Here is a 22891-nt window from a genome sequence, read left to right on the forward strand (position 1 = left end):
AGAAGAGCTAGATATCTTGATCGCAGCCGTGGTCGTGGTCGAGGCCTTAGGCAGCGACATGGACAGGCCAACCAGCAGGTCAGCTCACTTTCACCTGGCCAGAACCTTCTCGGCACTCATTTCTCTGCTCTGCATTGGCTGTATACGGGATGCTATATTGCGATAATACCTGCTTTATACCCCAACAGATCTTCGAAAGGCGACAAGCTAACTCTATGTGCATTACCAACAGGTTAACCTGCCAATGTGCGACTTCTGCTATATCGCTGGCCACACTCACAACCAATGCCATATCCGCTTTTTATTCGAGGTGGTGGATCGGCTCATTGACCTTGTACGAATTCTCGATCGAGTTTTCCATAATTTACGGGCTAACATATCTTCACTGAAGTGGCCAGATATCACGCCCGCCCAGGTCGCGGCCTTGATCACCGGGGTGATGGCGCGGTCCCAAGATCGTAACATCAACAATGGGTAAGCTAAGTCTGTCTCGATAGCCCTTCATTTCCCTCCTTCCTAATAACTTCCCACTGGGTGAATTTGCTATATACGTGGAACTGCATGTTATAGCATCATATGTGGAATTTTCACTCTCCCGTCATCGTCTTGAACTTGGATTTTCCTTATCCCTTCATAAGCTCGGTCATATCAGACAACTCGATGAGCAAAGCTAACTAAGAATAGGTGGTTTTGAATCTAGTACATTGACCGCTCTTCGTCTCTAAGCTTCTTACATGATACGCCAGAATGAGGTTTTCCTAGGCGTAAGCTGAGATAATGCGCATATCAAATATGCGAAATGATCAAATGAACTTTCATATCGTGCAGACCCCATTGAACCGAACAATGCCTTAACCTATACTGATTATGAGTATTCCGGTGAATCTTGACACCGAGCTCGCACAAAAGCTCAAATTAAGGTTATCATGGGCTTGGTTGAATCAATCTTGATGAGACCTACGGAAAGGGGGCTCAGAGAGAGAGAGGGAGAGACTTGTATTGGAAAGGAGACGGGGCTCCCTACTATCTACCTTTCATCTGGACTCACGTTCCTTTTTCCTACTTGTTTCCAACATCCCTGATCCTCTTTCCTTGCCTCGTCCTTCATCTCACCCAAACAAGACCTCCACATTCCTTATCCTGCTTCAAACTCCAATCATCCCTAGAAACGAAGGTGGACGTCGTGACCGTGGCCGCGGCCATGATAGGGGCGAAATACAACGTCATCTGCAGATTACTCATGAGGTAAGTGGTTCGTCCCCGGGCTTCCGGTTGTTGGGCCCCGAATTATCGCCCCATTCTGCGCTTGTTGTAGTGTTAGGGTTTACGTCTGTCCCATCTCTGTTCCAGAAAAAGGACCAACCTTGATCAGAACTACTATCACGGTTGATACGACAACACTACATTGTGAGATAGTCTGCTTCATGCCTCGACAAATATTCAAGAAGCAATGGACTAATTCTGTGTATCTAACCTACAGATTCACGTACCCATTTGCAATTTTTGTAATCCAGCTGGTCATATGAACTAGCGCTGCCGGGTCCGCTTCCTCTTCGAGGTGGTAGACGAGCTCATAGCGATGGTATGTATATCCCTACCAAATTCACCATGGTGTACGGGGCTAACATATCTCTCTTGAAGTGGCCAGATATCACCTCAGCCCGAGTAGCTGCCCGAACCATTAGAGCCATGAGACGCCCTGGACATGGGCCGGCTTGTAATGGGTGAGCTCTTTCTATCTCAATTTCGTTGTGTATTCCCGGGTGTGTCTCCTATACACGCGGAATTCCATTCTACATCGTCATGTATGAGAATTCGATTTGTTCGGCACCAATTTGAACATGCTTTGTCCCAACGCATTCACGAGCTCAGCTACGATACACATAAGGGATGACCAAAGCTAACTCTCGGTAGCCGGCGTTAACGCACCACACCAACTCCCCTCGCCCTCCAAACATGCGTGGAGGGTCAGAACGATATTTTGCCCCTCCGCCCAGTGAGATGATCGGCGCACGTTCGAATGGATAGAATGAATATCCAGATTACAGAGACCCCGTACATCATATGAATGCGCTAGTTGTATGTGTATGTATGTTAAAGTAGAGATACTTTCAACGGAAATCAGGCTGAATGATTAGTAGAAACCTTGGATATAGCGCGTAAATGGATTCCTTTATATGACTATATCTCTATTCCCGACATCTACAACAGTTAACTAATACTACTGCGAGCCCAGCAAATCAGAAAGCTTGTCCAAGTAAGCATGAGGCCTAACGTCTCCAGAAACAAAGTCATCCTTGGAAGAAACGCCGGTTAAAACACCAAGTGTGCCGCCAAGCTTTCCCTCAAGTCCGAAACGAATATCCGTGTTGGCCCGATCACCGACCATGCAGGCCCGGCTCCGATCAAACTTAAACTTGCCCTCAATGGAATCCATCATGGCTTGACTAGGTTTCCCAAGTGCAACAGGCTCCTGATTCAACATCATAATCAGCGGTGCACTCATAGATCCAGCACCGGGGAAGAGAGTCCCGGAGTTCGGCAAAGTGGAGTCAATATTCGTGGCAAGGAAAACAGCTCCGCGTCTGATGTAGTGGTATGCCAGCGCGATCTTGAGGTAATTCATGTGAAAATCGAGGCCAACGAGGACAACACCGACTTCGGGGTCCAGCATGGATTCATCGCCCGCGGCGATCTTCTTGTAGTCCTCGGGCGTAACGTCGCGGCGGTATGCGGGGTCTGTGCCGCCAATGAAGGGGACATTCTCAGAGCGGAGTTCTTGCTCAATGCCTGTCTCGCCAATCACGTAGACTTTGCGCTTGTTTTCGGGGAGTTGGAGGATGCGGGAAATGTATATCGAGGAACTGTACGAGGAGGAGAAGATTTCTTCCTGCTTCGTTGTGAGTCACGGGCGTCTGATATGATGGTGTGCGATACTACTGACCACTGTGCTGGGAATGCCCAAGCCTTCAAGCTTCTTGCGGTAATCTGCGCGCGACTTGGTGCTGTTATTCGTCACGAAAACGACTTGCTTTCCTGCGACGGTTGTTAACTTCCGCTTTTGACTGACGTGATGTTTGTTGCGCACCATTGTTGCGGAGAAGCTCTAGTGTCTCGACCGTTCCAGGGAAGAGGTGGTCACCGGACCATAGGACGCCTAAATTATCGATATCTCAGCTGTTGTTGCGATGCGGGTGTGTCGCTGCGGGGAGATGCGGTATGAGGGGAGACGGAGAAACGGACCATCACAGTCGAAGAGGAATACCTAAAGATGACCCAGTTAGTAAGTGTGACCTCTCCGTATCACCATGCGATCAAAGATGGAAACCAACATCGAACTTGGCCAGGAACTCCTGGAGACCGGCCTTATCGCCGGTCAAGTAGCGGGGTACGATTTGAGAGGTTTCTTGCGTCATGGTGCAAGAAGTGCAAAGATGCGCTGGTACAATGTGAGCAAGAGGAATCTCGCGAAAGTAACAGAGAAAAGAAGTCGGACTTGAGCCGGTCGGAGCAATGACAACCGTTGACAACAGTCCGTACGACCCGAAGCGAATCTCCGGTGAATCGCGGGGCGGGATTCCGTTTGTCTTGGCGTTGATCACTATCTACACGGTCAAGGAACGACTTCTACACAACGTGCTTTGTTTTCAGTTGCTCTGCTCCTCATTCTCTATCTCCGGTTGGTTTGCCTTGTTTCGGGAGTTTGTGCTGCCCAATCTCTGCCAGACTCACATCTTTCAGCCGCAATCGCTTCACAGGAGAGCTGCCTCGGCTTCTTCGTATCGCCCTTTTAGGGCAAAGTTTACGCAGGGATAATTATATCTTGCAAGCGCTCTAGTCGCCTATTCGCACCAAAAATGCTCACGCGAAAGCCTGGCCAGTGTTCAGTGATTTCAGTTATCCACTACCCTATGAACTAGGACGGAGCGAGGGGGATGATCGGCTTGAAGGGTCCTTTGGTCGAGGTATTGATGGTCTATATGTATGCAATCTCCATGTATGTAGATTCTATTAACCGAGAGTGTGAGTTTTCTATCAGTATCCCAGTCACCGGCTCGCTGATAGTACGTCAACTGCCTATTTAGGTGTCGAGGAAATACCTACGTGTAGGTAAAGTGACCTCATGAGTGCCCAGCTTCCTTTTCTTCTTCGTCTAATCACGATGTTCTATCCAATTTTATCATAGACTTATCACATTTGATATTCTTCATCAGCGGATAGTTGAGAATAGATTATTCAGATGCCTGCGTGATTTATCATATTTTTCTCAAGTGTCGTAAATCAGTCTGTCCGTTGCCTTCATCATCCATCTGCTAGTGTCTCTCTTATACTGTGCGCCACGGCGTCACAACCTTGGAAGCAACTTCTCGTCCGAGGTGGAGATTCTCGGTTAATGAGCAAGGTTCCGTCGATATTTGTCCCCAATACACTACCATGCATCCATGACAACACAATCATTCTTGCGGTCACACATCCAACCCTTACAACTGCGAATGCAAGAAAAAAGACAATGTCCTCAAGACCAAAACAATCAAGCAAAGTCAATCTTAATTCACGCATGTGATGACACACCCGATCAAGCTCCGCCAGGCAAACTCGTATTCTTAGGAGGGCTCGGTAGAAGGCTGCAGCAAGATGGATTCCCATTCAATTTACCATTTGGTACAAGCAGGAGCGCAATCCACGAGCTTCGTATATCAAATTTCAAGAGCGGTGGCAGCTGCTGAAATACACAGGCCTATACCAGATGAACAACAAATGGGATAGGACGGTGGATGTTACATGGCGTGTCAACCATGGCGATGCCATGAGAAGCCCACGTGTCTATTATTGACGATCTGATACTTTTTCGTGCGTAAAATTCGAATACAAATATATTTCACAATTAAATTTGGTAATATTTTGCATTTATGGAAGATTTGCATCACTAAAAGCCGAAGTGAATTGCTTGGCGGCGCAGCCAAGCATATGGGATGGAGATATATAAACAACCCAATATATTTCGACTTCAACAGACGCACGAACCTTTTCCTTCATACAATCTTCTTCCGTACCTGTCGATGAGAGCCCCAAGTAGGAGTCTAATCCTAGTATTTTTTCAGTCTCATTTATCTTGAACCAGGAATTAAAAGCCAAGGTTGAGAAATATTGCCATCATAGCGCACAGACAGAAGTTCCACGAAAGGTTGACACACAAGAGAACTCCCATACTCGTATTTACACTATGATGGGGTCTTCTACAACGGACCTATCTACGTTTTACCTGTGCTTTACTCTTTGAAAGACCCAGTCTCCTGGTTTGCGAGTCCTGGTACCAGAACTAGAAATTCGTCACACTACGATTCCTCCCACAGCGGACCATTTCAACGCCCCACTTTGTTGGCTACTTGACAAGGGAAAAAAACAAAAAGACAAAAAGAAATGGACTCGCGGGGAATCGAACCCCGGACCACTCCCATGCTAAGGGAGTATTATACCACTAAACCACAAGCCCACTTGATTGGTGTAGGTCAGCATTTATAGCTACTTGAAGGTGCAGCGCTCGAGGAACATGAAAATGCAATAGCAAACCCTCAATTACATTTGTTGGTACTAGGTAGGTGTAATTAAATCACTAGCAACTACTTTACATTAACACTCACGTAAATTACCCCTTACGGTGCTTGCAGAAAATTGTCCAGTTCACAACAGATTGTCGTAAGCCCTAACATCATTCTGCATCTCCTCGCCCTTCCTAGCGGTGTCCTTGAGTCGGTCCATGTCATTCTCCTTGTGTGGTTCGTCCTCATGGTGAGGCTCATGGGTTTCCTTGTCCTCATTGGGATGCTCCTTATTTTCGTGGTGATCACGGTGGAGCATTCGGTCCATGAAGTCGCTAAAACTTCCTTTGCGTTGGGATTTGGGTTCTGCCAAAGCCATCAGCCTGAAGCGTGTGGTGATCTAAGAGAAAATATACGTTGAGACATGGCGACGTTGAAGTTGTATAAGTTAGATCGAGTTAAAATGGGATGACCATTCGATACTGGTGATAGTCGGATCTTTGCAGGATGTCGGAGAGCCATAGTTGAGGTGGTTTATATAGGACTGAGCTTATAATGGAACCGTCGTCATTCTAAAGGTAATTGTAGTCCGAAAGCCAATACAAAGCCTATTGACTAAGGTTATTCTCCCACGCTTTGGGTCACCAGAAATGAGCGCGTCATCGATGGGCAGTGACCATTGAACAATTACGCATCTGCCGTGGAGTTGTTCAACTTGCACAGCTCGCCGAATGGATGTTTTTATTCACTTTACCCCCGTGAACCAGTCACACAAAACATTTAATCATGCCAAAATGTACCCAGATGAGATGTAATAAACTTCTAATGGAGTGTTATGGAATATGTGAATTCTTTTCCTTTCTGTCCTTCGAGAAACAGTGATAAATTGAGGACAAAAGTCATAAATCGACGGATTTACCTCCCAAAAAGCAGCACGAAGATTCCCTCGCAGGGAAGCCATGCGATACTATAGCCAATCTAATTTACGGCACGTGGTTCCTTGGGACCTAAAAATGCAGCATGGCCTGAGCTTACACTCATCTGTGAAAACGAGTCCCGTATCTCCAAACAGGTCGTCGTCCACTCCCATGTAGCAATTTCTGATGGCCCAAATAACTTGACACTATATGCCAAAGTTAGCACGAGGACCAGACAGGGGAATATCCTATTTCTCACCTCATTGTCGCACTCATCTTCTTCGAGAGGATAGTAATCACCCATATCACAGAAGGGCAAATTGAAGCCGGAAAACTTCGCCAAAGTGTGCTCGCCTCCCCTCATATGCTCGATGGTCCGCTCGGTGTTCCATTCATAGTAAGCATTGCCGTTGTTCAATGTCGCTGCGTGTTCAGATGCCTTTGCAACAGTCTCAATGTCGAGCCTATAGGCCCCAAGCTTATCCAAGCCTTTGAGATCCTTCAAACTGTCCGCGAGGCCTTCCTGCCACGGCACTTTATACTTACCCCTGTCCCAGCCAAGTAGGAGATATGCGTTACCTTCGCTATCGCACCACTTATTTTCACTGAAGAAATTCTCATCCTCACAGGGAGGCACACTTGTCACCAACGTATTGTGGGGAACTCTGACAACATTCGCGGCTTCTCCTTTCCAAAGAATGGAGATTGCGGCGCTAAACAAGGAGATATAAATCTCATCGGGAAGTCGTTTGACGGTTCTTGGTTCGGCAAAGTCACCGTTCAGGAGGACGTTCGGGAGCGACTGAGGATCGTCGACGTAAAAGACGCCATTCGAACGGTCGTTGGAGGGGATCTCGTTTAGAAGCCACCGGGAATATTGCTCAATGCTGTTCTGCATAGACTGCGAAGAATTTGCGATGTAACTGGTGATCTCGGTAAAGTCGTTGAACTTCGGCTCCCTATATGAACGAATCAGACATATGAGAAAATCCAAGGATGGGAGAACGTCATCTTACAGCTCAGCAGACTGCCTTTCATTCATATGCGTGAGGACACCACCTGCGATAGTTGCAAGGCCACTACCAAACCCTCCGATTGCTGAGGCTGCCGGTACAAGCGAGGCAACACTACCCAAGATACCGGCAGCTATGGCAGCGCCGGCAGTACTGAGCGGCTACGAGTCCATTTAGTAAATAGCAAAGGGCGAAGGGTGATCTGATCTTGACTTACTATGTTCTCCATGTTTGTAGCAAAATTGTCGACCAAATCAGCAGCTAAGCCATCAGCCACACTGGCTGTAGATTGGACAGCTTCCGCGAGCGATACCATCCAGTTGTTCAGATTCGCAATTGACCACAGAAGGAAGTATAGCCGAGGCCTCAGAGTATGCCCTCCCTCGAGGCATAGATCTTTCTCGAAGTTCGCCGCACATTGGTTCAATGGGGAACAATAAAAGCCATAAAGGCTGTAGTCATCTTCCCACGATTGGATAGTCCTTTGGATATCCTTGTCGTATATATCTTCCGCATTTGCCCTTTTGTTCTGATCAGTTATCAATCCCTAATCGGATCTAGGGAAAGGAAACATACATCACGACAAACCACTCGCCGAGCTCTGATTCTTTCCAGATTTCCTGTGACTTTCCCGCAATGCCTGAGCATGTTTGGTTCCAGTTAAACGGTTCCGGCATACTCTGTGGCAATGCATTGGCTCCCACGACTTTATAAGCACAAGTGTTAGCTACAACACCGCGGTGTAATATCATGATAAGAAGACAAACCAAGGGTCGTTAGAAATGCCGAAAGAAACAGCATTCTAACTGATAGTTTGTGTAGTCCTGTAATAGAAAGGCTCAGACAGCGTGCTGAGGACGATACAATGATAACTTTTCTAGAATCCGCAAGTAAACACTGCCAATTTATAGGACATTTCCTGGGGATCGTTGGAATATGTCATTTCTCAGCCCCTATCCATCTTGCTCTCTTCGTCGAACAAGAGTACGCAATGAAAAAGATCGACATCAGCAGACTGAGACGTGAGAAGGGCTGGGCAAAGACTGAGAGCCCAAATAGCACATGTCGCGCTGAGCCATATTCCACTTTTAGAAACGGCATCCCATATCTGCTTGAACAAAGATTTTCTTTGGTTAGCATCCCCCACTGTGGGCCTAAAGGTAAGTGGGTGTACTCCGTGCAAATAGTCAGAGCACTATACAACTTGCCCTGCCAAGCCCGCTGCAATCCACTATCATATTTCAGGCGTCTCGAGATCATCCCATCCGTGATATAATGATACTAGTAATATACGCGTAGTGAGACGCATAGCGCTAAGCCGAGATCCAATTTCTGAGCGTGATTGAACACAGGGGAGAATTTTGCTCATCGATGTACTGCAATACTCTGCAAGTGACCTTGATGATCTTGGACATGCCGCTGTATTCGTAGTATTGATAACAAGCTCCCCCTGATAGCGAAGATCAAAAACTACCTCTCAGCTCATCAGCCCCTCGATAAATACTGTATCACCGAGATACTCACCATTAAAGCCGTGGTGTCAGCTATTATACACTAGGGCTCAAAAAGCCGTCTTATTTGGAACATGGCTTGAGCGCGAAATCAAGGCTCCCCAGGAACGAATAATTACAAAGAACTCAGCCGAACTTTCCAATTCTGACTCTAGAAGCGCCTGGAACGTCAGTTCAGCCTCACACCAGCCAAGAAACGTCACCTCCCAATGCGTAGGATATAGCCGGGGCGCTACAATTTGCCAAGAAGACTCCGCCCCTCTCCCACATCTAGACTCCACAGCCAAGCAAGTTGCGCCCAGCGCATTGTGTAAGAAACGGTAAGGCGAGCCACTATTGCTCTGTGAAAATTTATCCCTGTCCATCGTATGTTGCATAGGGAGCTCGAAGATAGCGTAGGGCTGGCTGTGCGTGGTATTCAATGTAAGCCAAATTTTGCCAAGAAATTTATATACTCGGAAGCTATACAGCGACCACGCAGAATTCAGGGAGACTAATGGTGTCTTGGAATTGTCAGACAGATTGTCCCTGATCTGGCCTGTATGTACCGATCCCACATGCTCGGTACAAAAGATGCGATTGGTTGGCTTTGTTTGGATGGTCAGATGACCATCCTCTGTTTGTCTCCCTGATCTCTTCCTAGTCTTCCTCCTTCTTCCATAGCATCATCCAGAGAGACTGTGTTTTCCCGGATCTGCCTTCCTGCGTAGATCTCTGACAGGCTTATAGCTCAAACCAGTTAAGGGACTGCGAATCTCCTACTGAACTTTGGACAATATCTCTTGGGGAGAGACGTGTACGTATTACTATCACGAGTCGTGCTGTGATGGATTATTGCAGGCTAGGCTGGGCTGACTTTCTAGTCCGGTATTATATGCTTTGCAGAGGCGATATTGCCTATGTTCGTTTGTGTTTCCCTTGAGCTACCGAGGACACTTCCTTAGACTTTGATCTGGACGCCTTTGTTGTATGACACAGCCGATAACGATGAAGCTACTGCCAGAGGGATATGGGGGGAAATGAGAAGCTACAACTCACTGGACATTGGAAAATTCGGGGACTTTCCAGCCCATGGAGAGTTAGAAACTAACAAAAAACAAGATGCTCATTCTGTCAAAGACAAACACATCGATGAGTCGGGAAGGGGGATTTGGAGATATCTCAACAAATAACTACGTTTCTTCATTCTTCCTCACTCTGAAAAAGTTCAGCGGACGGATTTTCTTCTTTGCTGACTATTCAGAATGATGTTAGGAGTGGGAAACGAACTGGTAGGTTTCGTGTCATCCGTGATATCCCACTTCTCTTTCAACCTCTTCAACCACTTCTTGTCAACCTCCAGCAAACTTCCTCGCAATTTAGCCATAGGCTCGCCGGTAACCCGTCCCTTGAGATAAACTTGGACCATGCCATGGGATGGGTCGCAGACCCGCTTGGAGCTCCCTGTCAGACATGTCACACAGTACGATTTGTCCAGGCAGTCCCTGCATACGTAGAAGGCGAGCCACTTATCCGGTTCACAGCCTAGTTGACCGTGACAGTGGAATGGTATTGGCACGGATTCGATAGTCTGACGAACTTGGGAATCTATCGCATCATTATTTTCCTCGGTCCATTGTATTCTAGTCCTTAGTGGAAGAAGTCCTGCCGCAAAGACTCTCAACGCGTCGGCCTGATCCCCTGCAAGGAGAAGAGCTCTTGCAAGAATCGCATACCCATCTGAATCGTTCAGTGGATCATCATCTTCAAGAATTTGGATCCCCTGGCAGATTTGTGGTCGGAAGAGCGGTTTAAATTCATTGCGTTTGACGCTTTCTCGTTTGCGTCTCCAACGACCGAGCATCATGGCTGCCTCTGCTCTGTCTTCCATGTTTCTGTTGGGAGTGGAGGACCCGCTTGGTACTCCAGCTAAAGTCTCGAGCTTTGCGACCCACTTCTGTGTGTCCCGTTTGGACTTTGATTGGACCGCATTTTGGTAGTAGACATCGGAAAGACCTCGACATTGAAGCTGCTGAGCGTAGCGATCTGTACCTTCGGATTCAGGCTGAGGGGATAGTGCTTCCCAGATACGCAAATGTTCTTCGCCACTAGGTGCATGGCGGGAAAAGAACAGTCCTCGTTGAAACTCCTCCCAAACCGACCCCGGGACATCATCTTCTTGTTTTGCTGTCTGAACCAAGGAATGGAAAACCTTTTCAGGGAAACGGCGGCAGTTCTCATCAGTTCCAGCCATCTGGGTGAACATATCATGCCCCTCTTCCCAGCCCAGCAATAGCTTTACCAAGTCACTGGGCCTTGACTTTGAACTGTGAAGGTTTTCACAAAGCTTCCAAAGCGTGTTCCACTTCCTTGCCCTCCCGAGGGCTGAAAAGTAGGTTGCCATTTTTTCGAAATCTAGTGGGTCAAGCTCATGCGCTTGTTTCGCAGAGTTGATAGCGTCAGAGCTCCTTCCACGCACCATCTGCCAACCATACAGATTGAAGTAGATGTTACTCTGACATGTCGTATCTGGCTTGGGGTCACATTCCAGCGCCTCCGATGCCTTTTTGATAGCATTCCGGGTATCACCATCGGCCGCAAAAGCTAAGGCCAGTCCGTTCTTGGCCATCCAGTTGGCTGGATCCTTTGCTTCAGCATTACTAAAATGCACCCGAGCTTCGTTTACGTGTTTCGCGTCCATCAAAACGGTTGCGACACGCACATGCCAGTTGGAATTTTGAGTTGGTTCGGTATCCCCTTCGCTCACGGCGTTGCTGGCTAGATACATGACCTCGTCGCTGCTGAGTCCGGCAATTCCAGTTGGTAATCTATCGGTTCGAACGGAGCTCGGTAGATCTTCCTGGATTGTAGTTAGATCTCATTGAATGGTAGTTTAGAAACAATTTGGAAATGCGGTAATCTCAAGGGCAGACTCATGACACCGGGGAATTGTGAGAATATGAAGACCTACCAATCGGTTATAACGGTATAGAAACAAAATCTCAAACTCAGTGTTCATGTTTGAACCTTGAGTCCATTCTTGCTTACAAAACCGAGCGAAAGTTGCGTATAAAGTGCGAGGGGAAATATTCGACTCTGGGTGCTCCCATTGTTTGATTCTCTCCAGCACCTCATCGTCAGCGAGCAGCAGTTTAATTATGTCTAGGAGTCTTCCTTTGGATATCGAGTTGTACCAGCGCCGAATAGCCGAGGGAGTCTCGAGAAGTTGCCGAATTTGTCTCGCCAGGCCTCTCTTCTTCCTGGATTCTAGAACGGCATCTCTCCTCACAGCGCGGAAGTGGTCGATGACATAGTCCGCTGCATATGCGATAATATCTGGATTTGTAGCCCTTGCATGCTTGGGCTCATCTTTGAGAAGTCGCTGCAGGCATACTTCGGCAATAGCTGCATGGGCACTGCTTTTGTGAACGGCATACTCACTGTCGAAATCGCTCAGCCTGATATGATCTTCTTGCACCAGATAATCGCGTACAAAGCCATTACTGAGCTCAACCAAAGTTGATTCGGTAGGAGAGACAGAAAATTCAGAGGTGAAAGTGAAGATTCTTTGGTTCTCTATTTCCAAATCTTTCGACGGGACCTCTTCTGGCAATTTAAGAGTGTTGTCATTGAGATCGGCATGGCGAACGAAGAGTACCTCATTGACTGTGAGCATGCGGTATGCGCACGCTATCCATTGCAAAGTGGCTTTCCAGTTTTGTTTGGTGTAGATGGTGGCATCAACTAGTTCCAAAATTTCGCGTACATGATGTGCAATATCTTGAGAGACTGGAAGTTTCAGAAATGAGAGTAACTGAGTGGGAGTGGTGTAGGCCTGGGCCTCAGTTACAACCAGTTCAGCTAACGAGAAATCGGTGTTAATGTCCTTTCGTAAATGATCAATTGTCTCATTTTGAACATCCGTTGTTAACTCTCCGAACAGAGGTATTCGCTTTAGCTTACTGTCGATGAACTTGGCCACATCTTTCCGGATTTTGTCTTCAGGGATGGGAAAGACGCTGCGTTTTGCGGTCCAGATGTTGTGTCTTAACGACAAAGTTGGTCTGGCAAAGATGGCAACATGAAACAGATGTCTCCCTTTGAAATTAGACGTTTGGAGTGATTTCAGCTTGGACAGTAGAATGTCCTGCTCTAGGGGTGGAGCTGCATCAAGACCGTCGATGACAATGAATGTTCGCCAACGTCGATGGCTTTTCGAAAATGGCTCAAATAGCTTTTTCCACAGGGTGTCTGCGTTTAGCTCCAGTTTTGTGTCGCTCAGCACCTCGATAGCTAGCTTTCTGAACCCTTCACTCTTCTTGAGAAGCTGCAATGCAATGGATGCCAAAATGGACGACGCCAGGTAATCTCCTTTCTCGTGGCGTTGGACATAAAAGTAGGTCGTGATGCTGCGGTCCTCTTTGTAGAGTCTCCGTATGAGGTGGGATGCAGCGTAAGTCTTCCCCGTTCCTTGCTCGCTCTTGAGCCAGATCATAGCGCTCTTACTGCCTCGCTGCTGGAGACTTATCCAACGCTGTACCTCGGGCTCATCGGCAACCCAATCTGCATTGATCCCGTCCTTCGCGGAGCTTGTGATCCTATAATGAATTCGTTTCATCGTGTCCAACAGCTCCCCCTGAAGAATTTTGTCGAGCCGTTTCTCCTGCTCATCCTCATTCAGTTTACTCGCAAGGTCCTGAAGTCCGTTCCCCATCACAACCACAGATAAGCTATTTTGGTGCTGTTGCATCTTTTTCAATGCCTCCATTTTCATTTCAATCGGAGTTCCCTTGCTCAATAACGGCGGTAGAATATATTGCTTGGCAATGTGGCGCTTCTTCTTGGTGTCTCCAATGACTTTGCTTGCCAGACCAAGGATCTCTATAATCACACCCATCATATTTTCAATTACCTCTCTCGCCTCTGGTCTGATGGTTCTAGCTTCACCATGAATGGTCAAGCAATCCATCACGCCGGCAATATCGGAAAGAACGTCACCGATTCCACTGTACGCATCGATCGCTTGATTTGCCACCTTGACCAAGTGTAGAGTTGCACCAAGAATCAAGCCTGCTGGGGCAAAGGGGGTAAGTGAGATGGCAGAGCTCGTCGCTACCCCCAGACTATCGAATGGCTGCAATATGCGAGATATAGAAGGCCATATTGATGCACCTTGCTGAGTATGAAACTCAGCGTTTGCCTCGCGTACTTCTGCTTTGAACCTCTCTAGATCTTTTGTGAAATTCGGGGCTGTTGTATCTGTGCGCAGGCTGTGGTTGGTGTCGGACTCGTATTTCTTGAGACTCTGCTCCAACCCGACCGAGTGCATGGTTGATGTTTACCATAGGCAGGCGTATCTTTTGTAGCTCACGTTCAAGAGATGGAGAGGTGTCTGAAGAAAGTCAATAACCGGAAGTTCCAATGGTGAGATGGCGCCCAGGTGAAATGAGAGGCTGACAAGCGCGGGGCTGGGTTCAGCCCCGCATTAGGGCACTTTCCATTTGAAAACCGACTGGCATCCCCATATGAGGCACATGGATCGTGGAGTCGACAGCTCGTTGCAGCTGGACTGATACGAAGGAGCATAGCGGCCAACGGTCGCATACAATTCAAATGGGCGTTCTGCCTGACTACGACTCAATCCAAGCTGGCGGAAAATTAAAATCCCCGCATTGCCATGACAGCGTCAATCATGGGGACTGTTTCCAGTACACAGTATGGAGCGGTGCCAAAGGGAGTCTATAAGCAGGCATCGTTCAGGCAGCAACATCGATCTCAATTCTATCCGACCCTTGGCCGCTAATCGTCCCAAGCGCATCAACAGCTACCTGATGGTCGGTGCGCCCCAGGGCTTGCAAAATTATCATATAATACTCTGTCGTATGACGGGTTTTATGAAGCACAGAAACTGCCGCATGGCAAACTGGCGCTCTCTTCCCCTTGCGTACAATAAATTATGAACGAAAACAGGCAAAGAAAGTATGCATTGCTCTCTTGGGATGACTGTATCTCTGAAACATACTAAATAAATACATGCAGCGCAGAAACATCCATCGCCTTCGTCGCATATCTAGGAAGTCTGCCATTGGTTTCTTTTCTGAGGTCGTTGACAAGATCTTCACCCCGTTCATCTCCAGTCACGAGTGAATCGTGGCGATAAAATGAGAGCTATACCAGGGGTGCCATCTTCTTTTCGGTGAAATCGAGTCAGATAATCGTTTTGAACAATTGTCTGATATGCATATCGGTAGTTCAGATGCACATTGCTCAGCGCAATAGCCTAGGAGTACAACCCTAGTATAAAAGCCCATCAGATATATCAGTCCTCGCGGTGGATATAAAGCTTCTATGTGGCCTCGGGAATTAACTATCTGACAGACAAGGCCGCAAACCAGAGTTCTAAAGAAACAGCTGGTAACCGGCCCCTAAAATTTCCTACAAAAATCACGGACAGTTATTTCTTCCTGGACTACTTTGTCGAGTAATTTGAACTCAAGGGAGTTTTCGATTTGTCATGTCAAAGGTCTTTCATCAGCCGAAGCAACACCATGGCAATCTATTCGACCTTATAAGTCTCCTTCTTCTTTTTGGCCATTGCTGAAATCATAAGCCTGTCAAAATGTTCTGCGATATGAAATCCATCATTGTGGATGGATCGCCCACCTCCGCAAACTTCTGGATTGGCAAAGGCTGCAATATAAGCTGATGACTGCAGGAAAACCCGGCCTGTGTCATGTGATCACGGACGACACAACCATGGCTTCCGTGGTATGATTCAGCATGCCGGCGCACCTGCCTATACGGCCTGCACGCGTGTCACAAATACCTAAGCAGGATGTTATCAACCACAAAGAGGATATGGATAAAAAACGCAGCGTCCAGGTGACTGGGGCCGAGCTCTGGTAGACTAACGAGAGATCAACGGCTCAACTGCCATTCCAAGCGAGACGACCCAATACCACGCCATGCACAACGCCATTGCTACTAGTCCCACCGTCAACACGAGTATCCCACTTATCACCTCTCACCTCTATGGATAGATGCACGCCGGAAATGCTTATCCAAAACGCCAAGAGGCTTATCTTTGCTGGTCGCAAAATGTCGGCCAACACTCTCTGCGTGAGTCCTTCGCAGGGTTGACCCCACTTCCACTAACAATAACCAGTATACATGCGCTGCCTCAAGCAAATACTCCAACTCCCCCACGCCTGGCAGGGTATAATACCTTCTTCGGTAGTAAGCCCTCCGCTACGGCAACCCTCCTATGTAGCGATCCCAGCCTCGTAAACCATCCGCCATACACCCTCGCCGACATCATAGAAGCCCTCCCCATCTAGTGCCCAACAGGCTTAAGCCCCCCGCCGTGGTCAACCATCCCAAACTCTCTTCGTCAATGGCAGATAATGGCGCAAATACCCATTCGCGGTCCTCGTTAAGAAGTTCCCCACTATGCGCTGGGAATATCTCTCCAGGAACGCCTAAAGGTTCCATCCCGAACGGCATCTTGCTATATAGTGGTCCCATGGATCCCTACTTTGTCCCGCAAGATGTGTGGAAAACATTCAAGAAGGGGCCGCGAATATGGGCCAGACGTTGGCTTTGACCCAGCTGGAGATTGCCTTGGTGATGACAGTGAGCACGTCTGATTTTGAAAGTGGGTATGAGGAAGGGACATTGATGTATCAGGTTTCGGATGTCACGGCTGAGCCATTACTGGGGCTACCCAACATGGTCAGATTGGTTGGGTGGTACTATGCCTTGGGTTTTGCATTTGTTAGGTTGCGGCATGCATTGAAGTGGGTGTTTCTGCATGATTTCGGGTCCCTAGATATCTTTTGGCAGGCTGATCTCGTACTGCATTTTTCAGTTCCCCACTCGAGCGTTCCGTGTTGAGCCGATCTTGGAAAGCATACCAGGTAGTGGCCTCTTGTTCAGCAATCTCGAGTGGCTAGCTAGGGACATGACACACCATTCCCATAGAGAAGATCAACGCAATGCCAAATGGAACTCTGTCTTTCTCGGTTGCAGGCCGTGCGACATGACCTCGGATTTATGTGATCAGACATGCGGATCCCAATCTAGCCAGGTGGCCAATATAAAATCATGCAGGTGCCCACCTTCGTGCGACACGAGAGAAGTTTGTTCCGCTTTGATTCTCCGTTCCACCTTTTCACCTTACACTACAGCCCCCCACTACGGCCCCCCCACAATTTAACACGGAAGCTAACCGCGGACGGGAGGCCTATTATGACTAATCTAATATCTGCAGATGATTAATTACATACGTCTCCTCGAGGGGTGAATACGCCTATGAATTGGCTAGTTGCAGGCAAACCACGAGCTGCCTACCTGACCACGCGTCTTATTTCATAGTACATGAAAGAGTCCCCCATGGCATATCAACGGAGAGGCATACATCTCTTGTAGATCAACATCGAACTTTGATTGCAATCATATGATTCTCGTTGGGAGGAATCGAGATGGTCATTCTGCCACGTACCCTTGGGTCCACTCGTTCTGTAATATTAAAATTACGCCTATCTAGTGGCGCAAGAGGCGAAAGAGAGCAGCTATAGACGACGATTGTCGATCATAGGACGAAGTCAACCAAATGTGGATATCAGGTATACTCGATGCATGAATTGGAGCGGCATACCTAACTACATGTACTCCGCACTTGGCGGCGTAATTTGCCTCCGATACGCATATTCAACTTCAGCCGTTGCTCCGCCGAATATCTTATAGAGTGTGATGCAGTGGGGTATTCATGGAACACCCCTCATTGAGTCCGAGTGTGAGGGATTTTGTGGTATGAGACCAGCAGTACGTTGAGTATAAATATCTCCAGAGGTTGCGCAGGGAATAGTCGATATCACTCAGGCTTCCTGATTACTGAGCTTCCCATGCCTTACATCGCGAGGACAGCCGAGCTCCCCGAGCTAGCTCTCAATGGCGGGCTCATTGACCCCCGAGCTGAGAAACAGCCTTGCTTTGGGCAACGGATGAACTGTCGAGACCTGACAGACTCCATTTCCAATACAACGAAAATTTCGCCTTTACAATCGAATCCCAGAATGACTGGTGCCAGACCCACCACTCAGGATGTCGAACCCCGCAAGCCGGTCACCGAGTATCAAACCAAACTCGACAGCATCGTCGCCCGCTCAAGAGAGATCGGACAGTCTTCTGGTGAAAGGAATCCACACCAGGCATTATCTGACCTAGTACCGGGGCTGATTGTGAGCGGTGGTCGTAGCCGCTCGCCGGCTTTTGATTGCCTGCCTGTCGTCTCCCATTGGGCTGACCGCACCAACGAGACTTCTGCAGAGGATCCTGCTGCCACCGTCCGGCTCTCTTCGACATGGGGTACTACTCACGTCGTTGGCGAAGGAACCACCATGAATTGTCCTCTCGGAGCCCCTTGCTGGTCGCTCAAGTCACACGGTATAGGACTACCCGAAGCTGGGTCGAGTAAATTCTCTCAGCAATACGTTCCTGAAACGGATACGCTGACAACAACGGTCGAGTTGGCACGTCGTCTCGACACGCCCAAAACTGAGGGGGTTCTCGCAGCTGCCGCAAGTATTTCCTGGATGCGTAACGCACGTGTTGCAGACGCCGTCGATTGTGCAATTGGGCTTTTAGCCGATGTGTCTGTTCTCTTGGAGGCCCGTGATAAAGTGATCACCACTGGAACGACCGAGCGGCTGCCGTTTGCAGAAGTGAAAGGGGCCGTGTTGCCGTCGTGGTGCTCTGCTCGCAAACCCCTTCCTCCGAAGTTGAGTGGAGTGGCAATTTCATCAGACGATGTCACTGCAAACCTCCTCGCAGCAGAGGGCTGTGAGGGTCCTCTGCTCAACACGAGCATTTTCTCTATGGGAATTGGCTATAATCGGGGCGTCTATGGCGGTTCGATCTCTGGCCTGTGGGCTATCATGGACTCCGGATTTGTCTTGGATTATTCTATCGGCATCAAAGACACTGAGATGGCAGAAAAGCTTTCCTCTGCCTTTTCGGATGTAGCTGCGATTGCTGAAATATCTCCCTCAGCTGGCCCGCATATGACTGATATCCGGGTCGTCAAGGGCTGCAACTATGGATGCTTACGCCAGAAGACCATCATCGAGGATGCCCACCCAATTCCCTCCCGCGGGTGTATTGTGGTATGGGATGATCTCGCCCGTCTTGCCCGGTATAAGCTAGCAGATGCTGTCTTCTGCCACGTCTATTATGATGCGGGCGGTGGTGAACAGATGGCTGCCATAGCCGGTCTGGGATGCGTTGTGCACGATTGGGTGGATCTCGGAGCCGATGTGATGTGCGGAGAAGTCAGCAATATCATCCCCTCTCTGACACGCGGATCTCTGGAGGAGGCACCATTGGCAGAGGTCTACGCGCGTCTAATCGGTGCGATGATTTGGTACCGAGACAATGATCCATACAACCCGGCAGGCCTCTGCATTCTGTTCACGCACTGGTGGCAGCTCTCCAATTGTCGACACAGACCTGTCACTCTTCTTGGCAGGACAGACTTCGGGGTGGGCGCGGCAATTTCCGCCATCGTCCCGGCAGAGAGGCCCTCATTGGAACACTTCCGAGCATCCGGAACTCAAGTCGAGCGTGGGGAGCGGGCCCTTGCTAACGCTGAGGCACGACTGCAATCTGTTATTTCCTCTGATCCATTACCGGAAATCCGTGCTGTTATTGATACCCTGGTAAAGCCTGTCATCGCGTACGTGAGAGGGGCTGATACTCTACCCTATGAGAGCGAGTACGTGGGGCTCGTCCTCGCTGCTGAGGTGGCCTATCCTCACGGGCAGAAGATCACTGAGCTCTGGGATCTTGCTATCGTCATGTGGGAGTGTGGCGCCATGTGGGCGGCTGGAGTGGCAAGTCTCTGCTACACTCACACCGGAAATGCCAACTGTGACCGGGCTCGAGGTGACTTGGCTGACACCACTTGGACGTGATTGCGTGTCCGCTACTTCCCCTTGAGTGCAGGAATGGCGCGCTATGTATGTTCCATTTGTTGAGATGCCTCCTGCTGGCTGACATTTCAGACAGATACTTGTTTGACAGACCGACTCTTTCAGTTGCCAGTTTGCTAGTTTGCTGATTTCTTGGGTTTCAAGGACTATATTGTCCCTGGTTTTTGCTAGCTTCTGAGAATCATAGCTTTCCCTCTTCTTCCTCCTTTTCTCTCCCTCTCTCAGTAGCCTCATCACTGTTTACTTCTGTCGAATGACCCCAAATACAGTTGGCAGGCGGAATTTATAAATCTTAACAAAGAGCTCGATATGATGTCTGACACACTCGTGTTGACATATTCAGATTGCTTAGGTCAATAAAATCGCGCTTAGTGATATCTTGGGTATTTTATCATGTTGCCTTTAGACTTCTGTAATAAATGCTGAACTATCCATCACTCGCTCTCCTGAAAAATGGATCTATATGGAGTGTATAGTACTTCATAAATTAACCACAAATACAATCCAAAGAGCAAGGCCGATGCCAAAGGTAAAAGCCAACAGTATCCCTTTGACCAATATGATGATTCGTTGCAGAACAGGGCCATGTATATACTCTCAGAGCTAAATGCCACGCACGGCACGGTTTCGACCCCGGGGCTACGACCCGGGGGCCGAGATCATGTATGCTCATGTATGCCGATCCCTCAAACAATTGTTTCAAGCCATTTCTTCAGACCTTTCCTTCAGAATATAATACAATCTGAATTGTTGCTCGCATATGGTTGTAGTCACTATCCCACCGCCATATTGCCCGAGAATGGATAGACTAGCGTGGCTTGGGTTGGCTTGGGCTGGCTCCTTACTATGCTGGAATGTTGATATGCAGCCAACACACTTGAGCCGCGCTAGAAAATTCTCATATGCGCTGGCTTTGGGATTAGTCAGAGAGGGGTCTGTGATAAATCCGGCATGAAATGAGAGATCACAATTAATAAGCGCGAATGTAACTAATTTCTCAAAGGAGCTGTGTTGCTCTCGCTTTCCCCTCCCACTATCCCATGAGCTATGTCTTATCCCCTTAAAAACACATCCATACCAGTCCATACGGGGCTAAAGTTGGGCAGTGATGAGCCTGCTTGGACCACAAACCTTTACTTGCTACTCGTCTCATCTGCTTTGGGAGTCCTTGCGGCGTTCGTAGCCGTAGTAGCTCCGTACTCTTGGGCCAGTGCTCGGCCGAAGAGCTTCCCCCAGGCCCCAAGCCAGTGCCATTCTTGGGCAACTTGAATGTGATTCCTCCTTCAAAGTCCTTTACCCTGTCAGTTCCAGATTCTTTAGATTGGGACCCTTCCTCTTCCCATTGATTTTACGTCGAACTGATAGCCATATCAAATGTAGTTTCCATCAATGGACTCGGAAATACGGTCCCATAATCGGTCTCAAATTCGGACCAGCAAACGTAGTGGTCTTGAATAATTGGAGAGATGTCCAAGAGTGAGTATTTTTTCCCGACTTCTATGCCGATGATAACAATGAACGCTTCTGCATCTGCTAGACTCCTCGAGAAGCGCAGCGGAATCTACTCATCTCGGCCCCCGAATTATATTGCCAACGAACTAATCTGCAAAAACCAAACGCACATCCTTTTTACTCCTTTTGGAAACACCTTTAGAAAGATGCGCAAATCTACCCAGGGTCTCTTTTCGCCTCGTGAGCTCGCGTCTGTGCTCCCCGTTCAACTAGCAGAGGCCTCCCAGACGGCGTATGATATTCTCCGCACTCCTGATCGATATTATGAACACATCCAACGATATACTACTGCAGTGATTCTGGCAGCCGTTTATGGCCAACGGGGTGAGGCCTTCGAGTCTCCCAACGTTCAAGCTCTTTATGATGTTCAGAACCGTTTCACCGCGCTCCTAGAGCCCGGTGCGGCCCCTCCAGTTGATGGTATCACTTTCCTTAAGCATATCCCCGAGTTTCTTGCCCCATGGAAGCAAAGGGCAAAGCATATACGACGCGACCAACGTGAAATCTACTCCAGGCTGTACAACTCAACTAAACAACGCATGAAAGACGGAATACGAGTAGGATGCTTTATGGAGAAGCTTATCGACGACCAAGAAAAGAATGGAATGGATGACGAGCACACAACATACCTTGGTGGAACGTTCATGGAGGCGGGCTCCGATACAACATCATCCACTCTTTTGTCATTTCTTCTCGGCACACTCGAGAATCCAGTTGCCCTGGAGCGTGCGCAGGCAGATGTAGATCGGGTCTGCGGCTTGCAACGATCGCCCGCTTTGGAGGACTTGGAAAATTTGCCATATATCGAGGCTTGCATGCACGAGGTATACAGTTCTACTCCGGTCCCCAGATATGCCTGACCATATATGGTAGATTCTCCGCTGGAGGCCTGTTGCAGCGGGTGGCATCCCGCACATGCTTACACAAGAAGACTCCTACAAAGGCTATGTATTCCCGGCTGGGACTATCTTCTTCGCCAATTCATGGGCTATCCAACACGACGAAAACGAGTATGATGAGCCTAGTCTCTTTAACCCCGACCGATGGCTTGGAGGGAACACGTACGGTACCAAGAGCAGCGTGAAAATGGAGCCAAACGAACAGCGCAAGACATCCTACGGCTGGGGCGCAGGACGCAGAATTTGTCCTGGCCAGCGGATGGCGGAGTTTTCGTTGAAGATCAATATTGCCAAGTTGGTGTGGGCGTTCAACATCGAGCGCGATACGACTGCAGGCCCACCTGATGTCTCTGTAGAGACAGGTTACGAGGGAGGATTCTTGATCTGTCCCAAGAAGTTCCCTCTCAAAATCACACCAAGGAGCAAGGCTCATGCGGCTGTCATCGAGTCTGAGTTTGAAGGGCTCACGCGTTATTATGAGAAGTTAGCGGCCTAGGCCAGAATATATATAAGCAAAGTGCACTAAGACAAA

At 48.5% G+C, this 22891-nt stretch overlaps 5 protein-coding genes across 5 annotated transcripts; 2 read left to right on the plus strand and 3 right to left on the minus strand.

The window, feature by feature from the left end:
• Positions 1-2221: 2221 nt before the first annotated feature.
• On the minus strand, positions 2222-3416 carry N7457_006185 (uncharacterized protein; the record flags this gene model as incomplete). Its single annotated transcript, XM_057177229.1, has 5 exons — positions 2222-2890; positions 2945-3036; positions 3089-3157; positions 3244-3265; positions 3333-3416. The coding sequence occupies 5 exons, from the start codon at positions 3414-3416 to the stop codon at positions 2222-2224; spliced, it is 936 nt and encodes a 311-aa protein (XP_057031531.1).
• Positions 3417-5682: 2266 nt separating this feature from the next.
• On the minus strand, positions 5683-8147 carry N7457_006186 (uncharacterized protein; the record flags this gene model as incomplete). The annotated part of the gene is made up of 4 exons (XM_057177230.1): positions 5683-5940; positions 6717-7416; positions 7474-7623; positions 8047-8147. The coding sequence occupies 4 exons, from the start codon at positions 8145-8147 to the stop codon at positions 5683-5685; spliced, it is 1209 nt and encodes a 402-aa protein (XP_057031532.1).
• A 2041-nt stretch (positions 8148-10188) lies between these two features.
• On the minus strand, positions 10189-14289 carry N7457_006187 (uncharacterized protein; the record flags this gene model as incomplete). Its single annotated transcript, XM_057177231.1, has 2 exons — positions 10189-11820; positions 11932-14289. The coding sequence occupies 2 exons, from the start codon at positions 14287-14289 to the stop codon at positions 10189-10191; spliced, it is 3990 nt and encodes a 1329-aa protein (XP_057031533.1).
• A 3574-nt stretch (positions 14290-17863) lies between these two features.
• Positions 17864-19930, plus strand: N7457_006188 (uncharacterized protein; the record flags this gene model as incomplete). Its single annotated transcript, XM_057177232.1, has 1 exon — positions 17864-19930. The coding sequence occupies one exon, from the start codon at positions 17864-17866 to the stop codon at positions 19928-19930; it is 2067 nt and encodes a 688-aa protein (XP_057031534.1).
• Positions 19931-21462: 1532 nt separating this feature from the next.
• N7457_006189 (cytochrome P450) lies at positions 21463-22855 on the plus strand (the record flags this gene model as incomplete). Its single annotated transcript, XM_057177233.1, has 2 exons — positions 21463-22284; positions 22334-22855. The coding sequence occupies 2 exons, from the start codon at positions 21463-21465 to the stop codon at positions 22853-22855; spliced, it is 1344 nt and encodes a 447-aa protein (XP_057031535.1).
• Positions 22856-22891: the final 36 nt, after the last annotated feature.

The sequence above is a fragment of the Penicillium paradoxum genome (assembly GCF_028828445.1).
Source record: "Penicillium paradoxum strain IBT 22861 chromosome Unknown utg000005l_segment0_segment0, whole genome shotgun sequence".
Lineage (NCBI taxonomy): Eukaryota > Fungi > Ascomycota > Eurotiomycetes > Eurotiales > Aspergillaceae > Penicillium > Penicillium paradoxum.